The sequence below is a fragment of the Aspergillus lucknowensis genome (genome assembly GCF_044049455.1).
Source record: "Aspergillus lucknowensis strain CBS 449.75 chromosome Unknown BJX67scaffold_31, whole genome shotgun sequence".
In the NCBI taxonomy this organism is placed as follows: domain Eukaryota; kingdom Fungi; phylum Ascomycota; class Eurotiomycetes; order Eurotiales; family Aspergillaceae; genus Aspergillus; species Aspergillus lucknowensis.
The window spans coordinates 319,685-336,446 of NW_027263575.1; the positions used below are offsets into that span (position 1 = coordinate 319,685).

General features: G+C 50.6%; 7 protein-coding genes across 7 annotated transcripts; 2 read left to right on the forward strand and 5 right to left on the reverse strand.

Moving 5' to 3' along the window:
* Nucleotides 1-1,229: 1,229 nt before the first annotated feature.
* BJX67DRAFT_358456 (uncharacterized protein) lies at nt 1,230-2,410 on the reverse strand. Its single transcript, XM_071029573.1, has 2 exons — nt 1,446-2,410; nt 1,230-1,389 (listed from the first exon to the last, which is right to left on the reverse strand). Exon 1 carries the CDS (start codon nt 2,334-2,336, stop codon nt 1,689-1,691), a length of 648 nt encoding a protein of 215 aa, XP_070884566.1. The 5' UTR covers nt 2,337-2,410; the 3' UTR covers nt 1,230-1,389; nt 1,446-1,688.
* Nucleotides 2,411-2,912: 502 nt separating this feature from the next.
* BJX67DRAFT_382809 (2-oxoglutarate and iron-dependent oxygenase domain-containing protein) lies at nt 2,913-3,979 on the forward strand (the record flags this gene model as incomplete). The annotated part of the gene is made up of 5 exons (XM_071033309.1): nt 2,913-2,933; nt 3,224-3,334; nt 3,379-3,557; nt 3,609-3,639; nt 3,698-3,979. The coding sequence occupies 5 exons, from the start codon at nt 2,913-2,915 to the stop codon at nt 3,977-3,979; spliced, it is 624 nt and encodes a 207-aa protein (XP_070884567.1).
* A 173-nt stretch (nt 3,980-4,152) lies between these two features.
* BJX67DRAFT_373206 (putative serine/threonine protein kinase) lies at nt 4,153-5,231 on the reverse strand (the record flags this gene model as incomplete). The annotated part of the gene is made up of 6 exons (XM_071031362.1): nt 4,153-4,218; nt 4,254-4,493; nt 4,535-4,709; nt 4,851-5,002; nt 5,056-5,089; nt 5,140-5,231. The coding sequence occupies 6 exons, from the start codon at nt 5,229-5,231 to the stop codon at nt 4,153-4,155; spliced, it is 759 nt and encodes a 252-aa protein (XP_070884568.1).
* An 883-nt stretch (nt 5,232-6,114) lies between these two features.
* On the reverse strand, nt 6,115-8,789 carry BJX67DRAFT_382810 (SLM1 family PH domain-containing protein; the record flags this gene model as incomplete). The annotated part of the gene is made up of 4 exons (XM_071033310.1): nt 6,115-7,273; nt 7,323-7,660; nt 7,713-8,200; nt 8,264-8,789. The coding sequence occupies 4 exons, from the start codon at nt 8,787-8,789 to the stop codon at nt 6,115-6,117; spliced, it is 2,511 nt and encodes an 836-aa protein (XP_070884569.1).
* Nucleotides 8,790-9,709: 920 nt separating this feature from the next.
* On the reverse strand, nt 9,710-10,168 carry BJX67DRAFT_181445 (uncharacterized protein). Its single transcript, XM_071025186.1, has 2 exons — nt 9,979-10,168; nt 9,710-9,922 (listed from the first exon to the last, which is right to left on the reverse strand). Exons 1-2 carry the CDS (start codon nt 10,038-10,040, stop codon nt 9,742-9,744), a joined length of 243 nt encoding a protein of 80 aa, XP_070884570.1. The 5' UTR covers nt 10,041-10,168; the 3' UTR covers nt 9,710-9,741.
* Nucleotides 10,169-10,982: 814 nt separating this feature from the next.
* BJX67DRAFT_373208 (uncharacterized protein) lies at nt 10,983-11,763 on the reverse strand (the record flags this gene model as incomplete). Its single annotated transcript, XM_071031363.1, has 4 exons — nt 10,983-11,077; nt 11,140-11,334; nt 11,402-11,521; nt 11,580-11,763. The coding sequence occupies 4 exons, from the start codon at nt 11,761-11,763 to the stop codon at nt 10,983-10,985; spliced, it is 594 nt and encodes a 197-aa protein (XP_070884571.1).
* Nucleotides 11,764-12,257: 494 nt separating this feature from the next.
* BJX67DRAFT_373209 (ubiquitin-specific protease UBP2) lies at nt 12,258-16,724 on the forward strand (the record flags this gene model as incomplete). The annotated part of the gene is made up of 12 exons (XM_071031364.1): nt 12,258-12,279; nt 12,340-13,094; nt 13,152-13,359; nt 13,410-13,455; nt 13,510-13,907; nt 13,967-14,055; nt 14,110-14,647; nt 14,711-15,365; nt 15,421-15,841; nt 15,910-16,081; nt 16,135-16,622; nt 16,695-16,724. The coding sequence occupies 12 exons, from the start codon at nt 12,258-12,260 to the stop codon at nt 16,722-16,724; spliced, it is 3,822 nt and encodes a 1,273-aa protein (XP_070884572.1).
* Nucleotides 16,725-16,762: the final 38 nt, after the last annotated feature.

Below are 16,762 nucleotides of genomic sequence, written 5' to 3' on the forward strand. Positions count from 1 at the left end.
ACTCGCAGCTATTTCTCCATTCTGGCTCTCTTTGCTCGCATGTTTTCGGGCGATTAGGTCTTGTGGGATAACATAAATCGGATTGCCTGCGTTGATTGAACACATAAGTTTCATCCACCCTCCTTATGATATACTCCCACCTTCTCTGTCGTGACGCGGTATAACAGGGAAGCAATGAGGGACAGCGGCCCAACAAACCCTGACTGTTCTGCTGAGCGACACAAAGGTAAGAAAAAAAAAAGAATCCAACACACACTCTGCTCTGAAATGGCATATTTCGACCTCCTTGAGACCTAGTAATGTAATTCCCAGATGCCACCAGCCCAATATGTGTTTCAGTCCCGGTACTGGCTCGGACTTGATACGCGGCGGGGATGTGCTTGCAGAGGTCACAGAAAAGTATGCTGCAGACGACAAGTCTCGCAGGCGCCAGGGGCAGGGCAAGCTCTTCCACATCACCGGAATTAGAGGGAAGAAAATGTTGAGTGGATAGCATTCAAGTACCGGAAACTCCACATGGCCTCTCTGGCTTGTGCGTGTCGCGTCCTGCAAATCTCATTTCACCATGGCACCATGACCGTCTGCTCGACAGTATGCCAGGTGGCTCAATGGACTCTTTATTCTGGCAACGCCAAATCCACTATACAAGCCTGAGATACCCCGGTTTCAATGGCCCTCGCAAGTTTTGAGTTCGGTTCTGTTGACTCCCAGAGAGGATACTGGTGACTGCAATGCTCGGGTTTGGCCTCTTGATCTCCTTTCCGAGCCTGAGGCACGAACAGGTCCTTTCCATTCACAATTGGTGATGGTGAAGAGCAGCCTCTTCAGGACAAAGGAATGGAAACAAAGCAACTTGAAGCGTCCTTCATGATAACACGATCCTATTATCCCATCGCCCTGTTGATTATTGACCAGGCACGACAACCTTTGGTCCATCAACGCCACAGGATATCGGGAGGTCTGCCAAAAAATATGGATATCTCACCACTTCAGGTACTTTCCCTCTTCCACTGAAGCCCTTCCACCGTTCTCTGCCTTTTTCGAACCCACGCACATGCCTGCGACTCTTCATGTTCCCTCCAACCTCGTCAAAAACTCTTTACCAACCTTTGCCCCTTCGTGATGGCGCCGAGAAAATCGGAACGCTCACCCCCCAGGAGTACGAGAATTGGTTAAACCGGCTTTCCAGCTGGTTCGACGGAGCTATAAACCGAACGTTGACGAGGAGAAGAATAAACAATTCAGGGAACATGCGAGGCTCTTCCGTACCATACCAGCCGGAGATATCCCTGATCTAGCAATTAGATCCCTGGGCGACACCTCGTTGGATCGAGTGGACCCGTATGGGATTTGCGACCTGAAGAGTTATTTGCAAGCCCGTGCCGCTTCGTTGGTCTTCCCTTGTCCTCCCTCTATCCAGACAGCTTAAACTGACGCTCTCGTAGCGCTGGTTTTCGATTGCTATCCAGCCGCGATTGGAGCGTCGGCCAATAACGAAACCCTGATCCGGACACGACTTGACGCCATTTTCTTTGTTACTTTGGCAGAGGAGAAACGCTTAGCATACGAGCGCTCCGTAGAGCTCCCTAGCAATGTCACCGAGAACATCGCCAACGTTTGCTGGGCCGTAGAAAAGCAAGTCTCAAAAATTGCCGGGCACAATAATGCGTCTCTCTTTCAGAACGGATTTATCCATTATTGTCTTTTGTGGGAAGTCCTGACGATCTGGAGACCAACCTTGGGGTTGTGGAAGCGATAAGCAAGGGCTGTGCCGGATTCAGCCGTGACTTGGCCCTTGTATCAATGGGTAAGATTCTCACCCTTGGTATCGTGTGCATCTCTATGGTCTCAGACTCACTCCGTTGATCAGCGAGGATACACACAACACGAAAGCAAGCCGGTAAACGTGACTGCCGTGTCTTCGGAATGGAACCGACAGTCACGACTTCTATTTCATAGTCATGGACAACAACGGAGACCAATCCTGGCACATCGTCGCTTGGGATTTCGAGCACCACCAGGTTAAGATCATTAGCCGCCTTTCTAAGACAATGAGAGAGCCGGCTGTGCTCGTGCCTACGAGTAGTAGGCACAGCAATGATGCCACGACTAGCGTGAGCAGGTCGACTGGCTGCAGTATTGAGGACAGGGAAGTTGTCATGGCGGATGCTGATTGATAGGCCAATTCGAGATGGATGGTCACCATCTTTAGGGTAGTTTACGTCGCTCTGGTGCTTGGTTATTTTGTTTACCTTTTCCTTTCCCTCTCCTTTTCCTTTTCTTCCTCTTTCTTTCCCTCCTGTTTGGCATACCTCCCTGGTCCATTTAGCATACATACATCATCGATCTTTTCGTACAACTCGCTCAGATACCATAGTACATTGGTTATAGTTATCACACCTTCTATAGACACTGCCTCTCAAAGAATAAATAGCTTTGGTTGTCCATTCCCCGCCCCCAATTGATCCAAGTCTTGCTGCCTATATTGCCTGAGGATACTATCTGCCTCCACCTGCAACACTTAGCTTCTACGTACCCCCAGTCACCGATTGCTGCATATTGGCTTCTTTGACGCAATCCAAACTTCACAAGGCTTCTTGATCTGACCTGCGTTTAAGGAATAAGGCAGAGGAGAGGAGAGGGAGTATTTGGGGTCATAAGGTGCATGAGTTGCGTGCATGATTGATAATCGCATCATATCTGCACAGCGGGGTAGAGTTGAGGTAGATATTTATATTTATATATATATATGCCAGAGGGGTCTTGGATTCGAGTCATTGTCGAAGAACATTTTATATCCTATTACATTCTCAGCCGTGGCGACCACACTTGAGATTCATCGGCTACGGCCAGTATTTGGTGGAAGAAGCAAGAAACGATTTATTAGCAATGTCTAAAGTAGACGTATGAAGATGCTTAAAGATGAGAAAAAGGTATGAAATCTATCGCAGGGAGGTACGTCATATTTAAATCCCTGACAATAAAGATATATGAGAATCCCCACCGCATCTTCTAGATCCCTATGTCTCTTTGGAGACCTTTCCTCCTGCGAATTCCATGCGGGTTTTCTCTTTATCGCGTGGGCTTCATACACAAGGCCAACATCGGCCCGGAATTCTTCTAGAATCTATTGCTGCGGGCCGACAGGCTTCCGCGATATGAACAAGTTCCGCAGACGAAGGAGGAGCGTGCGTCTATACTCAGTCTTGCTGGTATTATATAGTGGAAGAATAATTGGCAGTCGTCTGGCCGAGCTGGCGACGATCGATCTCAGTATGACCAGCCAGGTGGTAAGGATGAGCTGGTCAAACGGCTAGAGCATGCTCTTCAGTATGTAGGTGAGGACAGCCATACTCTGATTCACATTCACAAACACAGAGTGAGGTAGGCTTCTTCTACGTCAAGAACTTCAATATCAGCCAAGAAGAGGTCGACCGTCAGTTTGCCCTTGGACGGGAATTCTACGCCCTCCCTCTCGAGGAGAGGTTCAAATACCACAACTCCTCCGATCTCGAGAGAGGCGAGTATAACGGGTACCGACCCGCAGGGCATCGCATGTAAGGCCCTTCCCACTATCAACACTCGGACAAGAACTGAGAAAAAGGCAGCCTGGGCAACGGCATAAGAGACAACGTGCAAGTGTACAGCATCCCCAAATCCAACGGCCACCACCCACACGCCCAACCGCCCATCTTAGCCGTGTACGTCGCCGAAATCGAGTCCTTCACCCGGAAATGCCCACACCGAGGACATCGAGAAGCTCCTTCACCTCGTCGTCATTCTACTCGAGCTACCGGACGAAGAGCAGCTCGTCCGCGACCAGCGGTACGATGTCGAAGGTGAAGATCACCTGCGGTACGTGCACCATGCCGCGCGGAGCACGGAAGAGAATAAGCTCGTCGACGACGTATATTGCCTCGGACACACCGGTCTGGGGATCGTCGCACTGCTCTTCCCGCAGCCTGTCGTGGCTCTCTAGATTCTTAGTGCTGAGGAATAGTAGAAATGGGTGCGGCCATAGGATAGGACGACTACAATCAGCATGTGTCCAAAATCTTTTCATGGTAGGATTAGCAGCCTTGAATGAGGTTTCCCCTCTTAGTTCATGAGCGAAATACATGGACAGCAAAGACTTGCAAGCATAACAGAAATTCACCTGTCTTGAAACCATCCATCCTTCAAAGGTCCCTGTGCTGTAGGCCTATCTCTCCAATCCAGCTTCTTCGAAAAGAATTCTTTGCTTTCTGAGACACCTCACGTTTTGTTGTCCGGGAAAAAGGAGTTGTTTCGGATTGAGGAATCTTATGCATTAGGTATAAAATTGCTGTGATGGTTTTTGGGCTCGCAATCTCCTCGTACTTTGCTGGAAAGGGACCAAAATAACGGTACGTGGACTGCTGCTTCAAAACCTCTAGGTTGTATTCTTCATGGCCATATGGAACTGCAAGTGGCCTGAACAGGCTGAAGTTACCTCCATATATAAGGCTCCTCAACTATAAAGGCATCTTCCCTGAATTAAAGACTTGGGGCTTACCACCGCCCCAAAAGACCGAATGTCTGTAGCTGGATTCCATGGTGTTTCCATTATTACTTCAGGTCTCGACCACACGGCCGCCCCTACAGGTGTACCTCCCCTAGCGATTCCGCTGTCGACGCTATAGCAGCCACCAAGATCACCAAGCTGCACTTCGGAGAACCTATTGTGGCCTCTCTCGTAGTTAACAAAGATATTGTCAAGCTTAATATCCAAAGTTAAAGACTATTAGCAGACTGCTAGAGGGAAATTTGAAACAACCTACCTGTATGCACATGTCCTTCTTTATGAAGTGCAGTCAATGCCTCTAGTATACATCCTCGCAACATACTTTAGTTCCTTTTGATGAAGCCTTTTCTTTATCGAGGAATTTAGAAGGTAATCATCAAGGTGTTTCAGCATAATGATAGGTGGTTCAGCAGGATCTTGAACCTCATCAAGCAATGGTCTTATATGAGGTGTTAAATGCTGGACTTTTCGCAAAATGTCTTCTCGTTCTCAACGAGGGGGTTGCCCTAGACTCCTTTAATCACAACGGTTTCCTTGCATTGATTTCTATGAAAGTCAGTGGAGTGCTAAGCTTAGCACAAGTCTTGGTGACATACTCCGTAAACCAAACTGTGTCTTGAATTCGTTTCTTTATTACATATCTTCCCAGCCCGCCTTTAAGAGTCTGTCCAAATTGAAGAAGTGGCATAAGGTCAATGGTACGGCGACAAGTAGATTTCAGTAGGTGGAAAGTGGTTCCAATTTTGGAGGCGGAAAGCGAGATACAAATCTTGAAAGAGTTAACTCGCACCTCCGTGCCGCGGCTCATAGGGGGCGCTGTACTTTGCCCGTCCGAATAATCATGTTGCGTTGGATCCGATCCGAATAGTCCTGTGCTCGAGAGGGGAGGGCTAACAGCAAATACTTTACGGAGATGAGGAGGCATTTGACAACAGAGGAGTGGGTTAATGTGCGGCAGACGCAGAGAAGGGGGCAGGAGCCCAAGGTCTCGAGGTATGGGAAGTTCACATATAAGCCGAAAGATCTGGAGATCATTCCGGGGTTGTTGGCCAAGGTATATAATTAGTATAATTAGGGAGCAGGGGTAGTCGCCACTCCCGCTACTAAGCTGGATAAACGCAATACCCAACTGTTTATAAAGCGGCCCAGATAAGACGGCATTGAAACCCGTGTATTTTGTTTGCCCTGCAAGGTATCAACTTCGATATAAAAGCAACATATACACCGAAACCAAAGCCTAGCATGAGAGGGATATCAACAATATGGTACAGAAGAAGTAAGTACATGTCCAGACCTCTGGTGAACGAAGTCAAATGAAGCATCAACAAAGGGAAATCGTCGCCAGCCTAACCTATCCCCATTGCCAACCCTGATCCAATCTGACCGAATCCGCGGGCACGAGCAGTGTGTTTCGCGGCCTAGAGGTATGGGTAGAGCGGTGAAGAGACAGTGCAGGGGAAAGCAAAATATGTACAAAAGAAAAAGGGGGTGGATAAAAAGCATGTGTAACATAATGCTGCAATCCTGCCTGATGTCTACCTGGCTGTTTCTCTACCTTCACAGGCGAGAACTTATGCGGCGGCTTGTTGAGGTGGGTAATGACCCGGAATTCTCAGCTCGATCGTAGAGGCACTGTTCTTGGTTTGCGCTGCGGGTCTCTTGGGGATGTCGATCGAGTTACGCACGCTGTTTGGGAGTGACGACAAGTCTGAGTGTAGAGACTGGGTCCCTCGTTTCATGGATTCAATCTCAACTTCCGACTCCTCGCCTTCATCAACGGATGTCGGAACGGTGCTATGCGTTTGATTGGTCAGATTCGAGTTCGTAAATGCCGTTGAGGCGCTTTCACCGCGATTTCGCTGGCGCGGTACGGCGTAGTCCTGAGTTGAGGTTGAGCCGAGGCCAGCGACGAACATAGTATTTGTGGGATTCTCTTTGGGAGACGGGATGGTGTCTCGATTGTCGACGGAAGGCCCTGGCTGCGAGATTTGTTGATTTTGGCGGAAGGTCTCGGTTGGTGTCATCCATTTCTCTTGGTAGCCGCCGTTACCGTCAATGGGGGACCGATGACCACCTCCGGTTGTACTACTTGCAGATCTGCTCGGATACGATATTGGATGTGATATCGAGTCCCGCTCAGAATAGAACCGGTTGCTCGGGTGGGCAGTAAATGGCGCACCATCCGGCAACGAGCCGGCTGCTGCCAGGATATCCTTCTCTCCAGAGCTTTCCCCACTTGAGGGTGATATTGGCGCATGCATATGACGGTCAATCTGTACATCGCTTGGGAACCGCCCACCCGGCTGGCGGGGCTGGGACACCGGGCGTTCTTGATTCATCATGACTGATCCGCCAGAATACGGAGTTCGATCTGCTTCGTCTTCATCCATGGCCCCGTCACTGCTGCTCCGGAAGCTGACTCCACTCACGGCCCGTGCATGTTGCCTAACATACGCGTTTCGGGCCTCCCCCGTCTTGGAGACCAGCCCCTGTATGTCCTCGTACCAGGCCATCATGGTCTCGTAAGACTCAGCCCTAAACACCCACGAATGACCGCGGTGCATGGCTCCTGTTTGCCGTCCCTTCAGCATGAACTTGTGCGAGGTCGAGTCCGGTTGTGAGTGGGAGCCCAGCTTCTGTTCAGGGAGGTATAATGACATCACTGGCGTCTGCCATGCGACTCTGTCGGCGGACTTGAACTCATGTAGATGAGTTGGCGATAGAACGTACCTGCAACGATGTTAGGAAGGCAAGAAGCTAAGGCCGGCGTGGGACTTACCATCCAGGAGCGTAGCTTTTAAGATACTTGCTCTTGCGCTCCAGCATTCCGGATCTGACTTCGGCTGCTGCCAGATGATCCTTGCCGGGGAATGTAATATTGTCGACGTCTCGCAGAGGTACACGCGGGTCCACCATTTCGTCGGTTTCCGCGACGAAGGAGTTCCACTCCTGATCGTGTGGCATTGAAATCGGGCCAACGCGGAGCTTCTCTGCAGTGTCTAGCGTCTCTTCCGCCTCTCGTTTCAGAATACCGGCGTAGGCATTGTAAGCCTTTTGGATCTCGCTAACAACAATGGACTCAAGTTCACGACCAGAGTTCTCGAGATTCAGATATGCCTGACAACGAAATTAGCACAGATGGCATCACAGAAAGGGTAGGCGGACACACTCGATGTAAGTAGTTCTCCTCTTCGATTTGCTTTTCAATCTGCTTCTCCACGGTTAGGCGGACTATAAACGGGTCGCCCTTTCCCGATGTGGCAGACGGATCACTGTCGACCAGACCTAAAGCTTCCTGCAAATGTCTGACCGACTTTCGAGTGGCGTCGACTTCTTTATCGACGGAGTTGCGGAAATCTCCTGAAAGCGCTTTAATCTCCTTGGTCTTCTTCTGCAGATCATTTCGGAGTCCCACAAGTTGGTTGACTACTTCGTTTTCCACCTCTGCGGCTTTATTCGCCTCTAAGTGTGCTCGACGATGAAAGTCTCTGAGAATTTCATTGGCATCTCCAAGGCCGCCTGACTTGAGGAATGTGGGAGGAAGTGACGTGTTGTTCATGATGTTGGCCGTCGATAAGTACAATTTTGCTCGAGCTTCATATGATTTTTGAAGCTCCTTGAAGAACACGACCAAATCCTTGAGAACCCTGCGCCAGGCTGGTTGTCAAGGATTAGCAAAAGGCAATCTCGACATATATGGGCTGGGGAAGGGAGGCTTACCCTGGAAGCGGTTCGCTAGGACCTCCGTCGGACTTCCGCTCGTCGGAACGGGTATATGGAATACGCTGTTCATGTCCTCATCTCCATCCACTGCATACTTCTCCTTATCGCCCAAAACCAAGCTCCTCACACTGCCGGCGCGCAAACTCCTTCGGCTTCCGCTGCGACGCATGCTGCCCCTCTTACTGAGGGACGACTTTTTCTTCAGAGTACCGGACCTGGTTGGAGTTGCGGAGCGGGATTGTGACATCTGAGAAGCTGATCGTTGCAACCCTGAAGAGCCTTCTATTGAACCGTGCCTGCTGGTCGCATCAAATTCCTCGTGGAAGCGACCATAGTGGGCGAGGGGGGAGGGTTCGACAGCTCCGTGTGTGACGTTATAACTGGAACCACCGGCGGCGAATGAGCTAGGTCTAGAGCCTAATCGTACACCATTGCCCCGAGGCGACGTCGGCGTATCTTGGTGCTGTAACGTTGAGGCAAACCCGTCCTGTATGGGCGTTTGCGACCGTAATGCCATCGCCATGGCGGGGTTGTGCTAAGCTTGTGAAGACCGAGGCGCAAGGACGGGGGTGTGAACGTAACAACAGACGAATTGGGGCGGTGCAAGCCCAAGTGCACGCCACCATCAACCGAGTCAATGATAAGAGGTGGAGGGAGCGAGAGGGGGGAGAGTAGCTGAAGGGAAGAAAAGAGAGAAACGGGTCTTATCAAGATAGGAGAAAGTGACCCTTTTTCCTTCCCTGTTTACGATCGAAGAGGGAGGTTGGTTTCCAGGCGAACGGCGATGGTTGGCAGAACTGTTTCGCGGGGGTACTTTCGTAGTTTCCGCATCAAAGCCAGGGAGCGAATAATGGGAGCCTAACAGGCCGAGAAATTGCCAATGTCAGGGGAATCAATCGATAATTCCCGTCGAGCTGGGAAGTGGGCGATCAGAATGCTGTGATGTCTGGGTCCACCTAGCCGGGACTACAAGGGGAGGGATTGGGGGAATGTCTTCGGTTTCCCAGTCCTCGATGGACGGCGAAGATAAAAGTCATCAAGATGATCTGGAATCCAGAGATGCAGAGCTGAGAATCAGGAAGTTGATAAGGACAACAACGAGGGGCTGAGCAGAAGAGCAGGGCAGAACAGACGGTTGCGGATGACGTCGACGCTGGGCAATGCGACCCTCGATGACGCCCAAGACGAACGCTGGAAGGCAAAAGTTGGAACTACACGGGCGGAATCTCCGGACCTGTGAGAGCTCAGACCATGGCTCGCTGCTCTTGAATCGGCTTCGTCACGTCTCCCATCACTGTTGTCCGAACGAAGAGTCAAAGTCGGCGTCGGAGTGCATCTCTCAAAGGCATGTCCCGGAGGCACTCAGGGAGAATCCCGTTGCGTCCCCAGAACCAAATATTTCACCCAATTAATTCCTACCAAGGCTCATTTTCAGGAGAAAGGTCGTTCTCGTCATTCCTCGGGAGTCTTCTCATTCAACGTCCCCCTGCGTGGCTTGTGCCCTGGGATTGTCTATCTCTGAGACGAAAAGCCTGATGCTTGTGGCGATGGGCTCCAGAGAGACCAATAATGCCCATGACAAGGTGGAGTGCAACGCCCACAGCAATTCCGTTTCTCCATCGCTCCTCTCCCTTTTCTCCAGCGCTAGCGGCGAATCTCATCAAATGATCAAACTCCATCGTTGAAAAAGGAGAACTCTTGGCGGATCTTACCTCTTTGGGTAGTCAAAGCCAGTTTCCAAGGTTCCAAGGTTCCAAGGTTGCACGCTCTGCATGGGACAGCAATTTTCTGAATCTCATGGTTCGTTCAGTGTCGATCCAGCCTGGAGCTTGCAATTCTCCCCATTAACTTGGTTGTCATCTTTCTGTGGACGGCCTGTCAATTCTTCTTGTTGACGTGTCGGTGCACTGGAAAGCGAACTCTCTCATTCAAAACCTGTCATCCGAGACGCCTCAGCCCGATTCTCGAGATAGGATCGCTGAGCCAATTCCTGATTACCTCGAATTGGTTCTCTTGTTCTGGATAAGGGGTCAAATTTGACAGCACCATGCAGGTCCGCGGCAGGAGACCACATTATATTCTGCACTCCACAACCCAATTTTAGTATAATGAAGGCCCGTACCGTCTTCATTTCTCCTTGACCTCAGGGGAGAATTAATTCTTTCCAGAAAATTCCACCTCTTTTGGTGCTCTCCCATTTGCGAGGACTCCGGGGTTCGAGCAAGAGCGGTTGGACAGGTCGTGTGGGGGCTTGGAAGTCTCGCTTCTGAGGGCCATTCGAGACAGGAACTGGGTATGACCTTCCTTGTTCGATGTCTTGACTCGCCCATGCGAAATTGTAATTGGGCTTCATGATGCTCGCGGAGGAGAGCTTTATAGAGGAGCTACTCATAGCCGACCTAGGTAGGCCAAGGACAGGGCGAAATGGAAGAATCACGCGTCTCTCGAGGCCAGGTTTTATCAATTGCTTCGTTCAAGACGACTCTTTTAACCTGCCCTGCCTGTCAGTTGTTGTCCGTGGACGTGCTCGATTCCAGGGTCCCATGCATGATTGACAAAACTGTTATTTGATTGGCTAGCGGCTCTTCACAAGTCGGGTGGAGGGGCAAGATAGACATGTACAAAAGAAATCTTATTGCGAGTCTTAAGATGGGGTCATATGGTATATTGCGAGTGATTTTACAGACTGGACAAGAGACGCCGACCCAAACCGATTTCATGATGCAGGAACTTTTGACGTAGGAACGTCAATTCCGTACGCCTCCTTGATCCTCTCTGCTCGCCTCTCTGCATAACCGGGACCATAGATGCCTAAGTGACCTAATCAGTATGGTACAGCACGATTGTTAGTTGTCATCCATCAGTGAACGTACCTCGCCCCTCACCCAGCTCGGCCAGTGTCTGCTCGGCAGGGGTTCTCCATTGTGTCCTCAACCGTGTCCTCCGCTCGAAATCGTCCTCGCTGCGATCCTTCTTGTATCCGTACAGTGATCCACCGGTGTACTCGAATGCCCCCATTGCGGTGGCCAGCGCCGCGCCGTAGCCAAGGAGGGCGGGGAATGTCCGGGCTAGAGGAGTATCAGTATCCTTAACCCTCCTTCAATACAATTTAAAGCAAATGTTTAGGAAATCTACCTCGCAGTCCAAGGATTGCGCCGGAGAAGAAGCCTCCCAGAGCGACATTCCAGTGGTCCTCGGTCTCTCGTAGATTGGCGGATGCAGTCTTCACGAATTCGTATGTACCTCCCATAGCGGCTAGAGATCCAAAGTCAGTGAACCGTTAACATAGACAGTAGAAAGAACTGTATCATACCAAAAACACCGATGGTTCCACCGCTCCTAACGAAGATTCCCCATGGTCCCACGTTGGTTCGGGTGAGGGTGTTCTGGACAGCCGACGCAAAAAGACCCACGGAGCCGGTGAGGCCAGTGGTCTTCAGCGTCCTCCCAATGGCATCCTGAGGGTGATAAGCGTGCTCTTCAGAGGACGAGCCCATGGTGGCGACTAAGAATGGGAAGTCGTGATAGGCGAAATCGGTTGCGGTGGAGGGCCATCACGCCAGGTTTTGGGAAGTTGGAGTTTCTGCCGCGAGTTACCGCATCAGGCACCTTCTTTTGAAGCTCCAGATGATGTCGGTAGTTGGTTCTGATCCCAGGCCGACGGCCTTTTAATTCTTTATTTTATCCTATCTCTAGATGCTGCTAAGGGAGATTATTATACCTTCTGGCCCTCGATCAAATAGCTACTCGCGCTGTAGTCCCGCACCTCTACCTACCGCTCAAGCATTTGAAGTGCCTCCCCGCGATCCATTCCTCTGACAGCTTTCCAGCCAGATCGAAGAGTATCTAGAGAGGGAAAAGCCCCATCGGTGGGGAGAGCGCTACGAATAACTCTGTTTTTTTATCTACATGGAAGAGTCATCAAACCATCTGCATTTTATAAGCCGGTTTTCCCGCCGCAGTGATAGCGAGGTGACGTGCGGATACACTCATGTCGTCCGTTCGTAGCTCAGGTAGGTAGTTTCGCCGAACCTTGGGACAGCGCCACGCTTATTCTTTATATCTGCACTCAGGCAAGACTGCCCCGCGTCTTGTACAGGACATATTTGACTACGACCCTGCCCACCCGCCTGATACAGGCCGTAACCTCCTCTCCGATGTTCCCCCAGTCTATCCAGAACATTACCAGGGACCGCCACACTTCATTTCTCCCACAGCCTGCCGCCATAGTTATGTTACAAAACCTAACCAAACAATACGCCCGTCTCCCGGAGAAGATAGGGGAACTTCCGGAACTCCCACGAAGATATCTGCCGTATGCTCAAAATGTCGGCACCATTTGCAGCTCAGGGTGGACTCCAACCCCATCGGCCAATCAGCGAAGAATATCTCTGAACATATACATCACTTCGTTTACTTCTACGGGAGACATAGAGGTGGTCAAGATCAGGAAGAAGTGACACCCAAGGGACAGACAGCGGAGACGTTCCATTTCCATTGTTCATATCCCACGTGCGGCATCAAGGTGTCGATACGAGTTGTCTCCCCGGTACTCTCCAGTGAAATGGTCAATCTGCTGACGGACCCCGACTTGTTGCAGCGGCGCACAGATGAAGCACTCGCGGCGAATCCCGAGCGGCTAGAAGGGGTGGCTCGCCCGCAGCCAATAACTGTCCTCCAGAACCTTCGTACATATGTCGATAATGCTCTCCACAATAGCCAACAGAGCAAAACAATTTCTGCAGCTAACAAGAGATTTATGACAAGCTTCGGTGTTGACGGGAGACCTTGTAAAGACTTGCTAGAGTTACTTGGCTTTACTTTCAAAGTGTGTACTTGCGCTCCTACTTCACGATGGTAGCCTCGGTACTGATTCAGAATCTAGAGCAATGGTTTTTGGGAACCCCCTCGACCTAACCCGTGGGCAGAGTTTCCTTACCAAGACCCGCAGAAGATATTCCTTGACGATGTAACCCACGAACTATCGGCACTGATAGATCAACGACCCTTAATGGAGAAAAAGGGGAATCAGGTCGAATACCCTTACCAACCGGCATTGAATGACCTTCTTTACGCAGTTGACGCATTTGACTGTGGGTGTTCAGTTAACAATCTTCAATGCTGTTGGCTGATTATATTCCAGACCCCAAAGCCCCCAGATTAAAAGAATTCCGGATGGCAGATGCCCCGTTGGTCCCTCCCAATCTGTAATTCCCCATATATATGTTCTAACTCAAAAGCAGTTATTATGAGGACTTGGGCGTTGTTGAAGATATGCCGACACCCTCAATCATTGAGGCCTTCAGCCGTCAAATTTCAATAGATCCCGGCAGGGCCGCTGGCTACCTAAGATGTTTAAAGGAGATAGGTCCTCTTAGAGGTGGCGAAGATGCGGAAGCAATTGACCGTGCTGTTGAGGTGGCGTCCGCAGACGGCAACCTTTACAGTGAAGCGGACGTTGCCGATGCCTATAAGTACTTTGGTTTAAGCCATGATGACCCGCGCCTTACTGAAGACAGTATCATTGGGAAGTTCTACGCATATTTGAGCTCGACTACTCAGGAGACCGAAACTCGGAGACAGCTCTGGAGAATAGGCGACAGCCGAAAGAGCGAGCGCATCAAATCTGCAGCGGAGGATCGTAAGCGTGCTTTACGTTTCTTTCCCAATTTAACGCCAATCCACTGACCTTCGCAATAGGGGTTGCAACCGCTGAGCAGGCTCAAGTATTCCTTGGCGTGAGCGAAGAGACTGCGGATGACTTCATCATGGCAATGTATACTGCAAAGGTACAGTATGCTTCCGATTCGACGATCGAGGAACGAATCTGATTAGTGCTGTAGGTGAATGATAATCCTTCTTGCAGGGATATTGCCCGGCGCGCTGTTGAGCTCATAGCTGAGGCGCGAAAATCCGATGTTCTGAAACATTTCGTCAAAACAGGCGAGATGACGTCTGGTGAGATGGATGTCGGCGATGCATATCGACTCTTGCAAATACCTGACCGAACCGCGGATGAGGGAGCAATTATGGCTGCATACACGATCTGTATCGACGAGGCTCCGGCGCAGGCTGAGAAGTACAACAAAGCCTTGAGCATACTCGCGAGGGAGACGAACAGCGCGCTGTTGAGCAGCATGTTGTCCGGCTCCGCAGCCAGATCAGATCGTGATTTGTCCGAGTGGCCCGTTGGACTGCAAAATATTGGCAACACTTGCTACCTTAACAGCCTATTGCAATTCTATTACTCAGTTCGCCCATACCGAAATATGGTACTAGAATTCGAGAATTTCAAGATGGAACTCGACGACGAGAGTTGCAGGCAAAAGCAGGTGGGCTCTCGGAAAGTTTCGAAGAAGGAGATTGAACGCTCCCAGAAGTGTAAGTACTCGTACATTGCCTTGTCGGTTGATGTCGGCTCACCAGCTATATTATTTGTTGTAGTTCTCAGGGAACTGCGTACATTGTTCTCGGATATGATATCGTCTCCAAATTCGTTCGTTACTCCTGGTCAGGAGCTCGCACGATTAACCCTTATTAGCCCCTCCAACGAAGCCGCTATCCGTCGCAGGTCTACGATATCCGCCAGCAAACCGGGAGGGCTGGGGGAGGTGAACGGGCTTCCGGTTTTAGGGCCCTTGGGACCCCCGCAGGCAATCGCGGAAGAGGACAGCAAGGACCAAATACCTATAGAACCAGATGAGAGCAAACGCGCCAGTGACGAGGACAGTGAGGCAACACTTGTCTCGGAAGGGGTAAAACAAGACGTACCTCCCACTCAGAGCGACAATAAGGAAAACAAGCCGCCGCAAGGTGATACTGTCATGGTCAATGAACAGAATGAGCCGGGTCCCGAAACGTCAGTGGATTCTAATACACAAACTGCTGCAGGACCTGTAGAGCCCTCTGGCGGACCCCCGCCGGTACCTCCAAGGCCCGTTACACAAGTGGATCCCCAGAGGCAGCTTATTGAGGAAGTTGAAATAGGCGCGCAGCAGGATGTTACTGAGGTGATTAACAACGTCCTGTTCCAAAGCCAGTGTGCCATTCGGCCACTTGCAATCGCGCAAGATGGGGAGCAGCTCGACCAGGTGAAAGAGTGAGCTTACCACCCCACAAATATCCAAGCCTCCAGCTACTTACTGTTCGTATAGTCTGTTCTACGGCCGGTCAATATCATATATACTCTCTAACAAGGGCGAGCGTTCTAAGGAGGAGTGGTGGTGCGATATTAAGATAGACGTGGCAACTGGACCTCGTGATATTTATGCGGCTATCGATGGCGCATTCGATATTCAGAAAGTCAATGTTGAGGATTCAGTCGCTGAGCAGTACGCTACCATTAGCAAGCTCCCTCCCATTCTGCAGATCCAAGTCCAACGGGTGCAATTCGACGCTGTCAAGAAGCGGTCATTTAAGTCTACGCATCACTTAGACCTCAGAGACACAATTTACCTCGATCGATACATGGATACCCGACACCCCGAGATCCTGAACCGCCGAAGGCGGTGCTGGGAATGGAAAGATACCTTGAGGACCCTTGAAGCTCGTCGAGCGGAGCTCTTACGCCAAACGGTACGAGGCTACCCGCCGAACCAACTGTCTTAATGTTTGCGAAGAATGTAAGCTAATTTGTGACCTAGGAATCCGATGGTCTAGATACGGCAACCCTTCTGAGCAGTGCAAAAGAGATCTTGAGTGGTCTTAGCGACATGAAAGATAACGACGACGCCGCAGTGGCCCCGATTGATGTTGACCCCCAACTCCTTCCTGAGCTCGAACGACTCTCTCAGGCGGCTCAAGACGAACTGAAGCGTATATGCTCCTTCGAACCCATAAGTTCACACCGGCGGCTGACCGATCTGTAGATCTCGAACAGGAAATCAAGAATACTCACACCATGATATCTAGCCAATTCGTTGATTACAAGCATTTAGCCTACCGGCTGTACGCGGTCTTTGTTCATCATGGCTCGGTCGAATTCGGCCACTACTATATCTATATCTTTGACTTCGAGCGAAACGTCTGGCGCAAATACAATGACACGTACGTCACTGAAGTCCGCGATCTGGACGAAATATTCAAAAGCCAAGACCGCCACAATCCTCCCACGCCGTATTTCTTAGTCTATGTCAACGATGCTATCAAGAATCGGCTGGTCAACCCGTTATGCAGGGAAATAGTCGAGGCACCGTCGAATGACCCAGAGCCGCGTGACATTGCAATGGAGGACGCCACTCCATCGCAAGGGCTGGAAGATGTAGATATGGACCCACCGGCGTATGAGGAGATAACTACCGGTAACGCTGTACCAGGTGAGGGCGCTAACTCCGAGGCCACGGGAATGGAAAAAGCAGTGCTCGCAGAGCACGGCAAGACTGGGCCGTGGACACATAACGGGACTGACATGCGCGGTGTGAACTGGTAGAGCCGACTGTCACGATTCCGAATCCACTGAAACGAAAGGGAAGGGGATGATGTAATTAAACAAGGCCT

Bases quoted from the DNA above. Each gene is read 5' to 3' on its own strand.
- BJX67DRAFT_358456 (XM_071029573.1), bottom strand. From the start codon at position 2,336: ATGTATGCTAAATGGACCAGGGAGGTATGCCAAACAGGAGGGAAAGAA.
- BJX67DRAFT_181445 (XM_071025186.1), bottom strand. From the start codon at position 10,040: ATGCAGAGCGTGCAACCTTGGAACCTTGGAACCTTGGAAACTGGCTTT. The intron at 9,923-9,978 runs GTAAGATCCGCC...TCATTTGATGAG, and splicing joins GGCTTTGACTACCCAAAGAG to ATTCGCCGCTAGCGCTGGAG.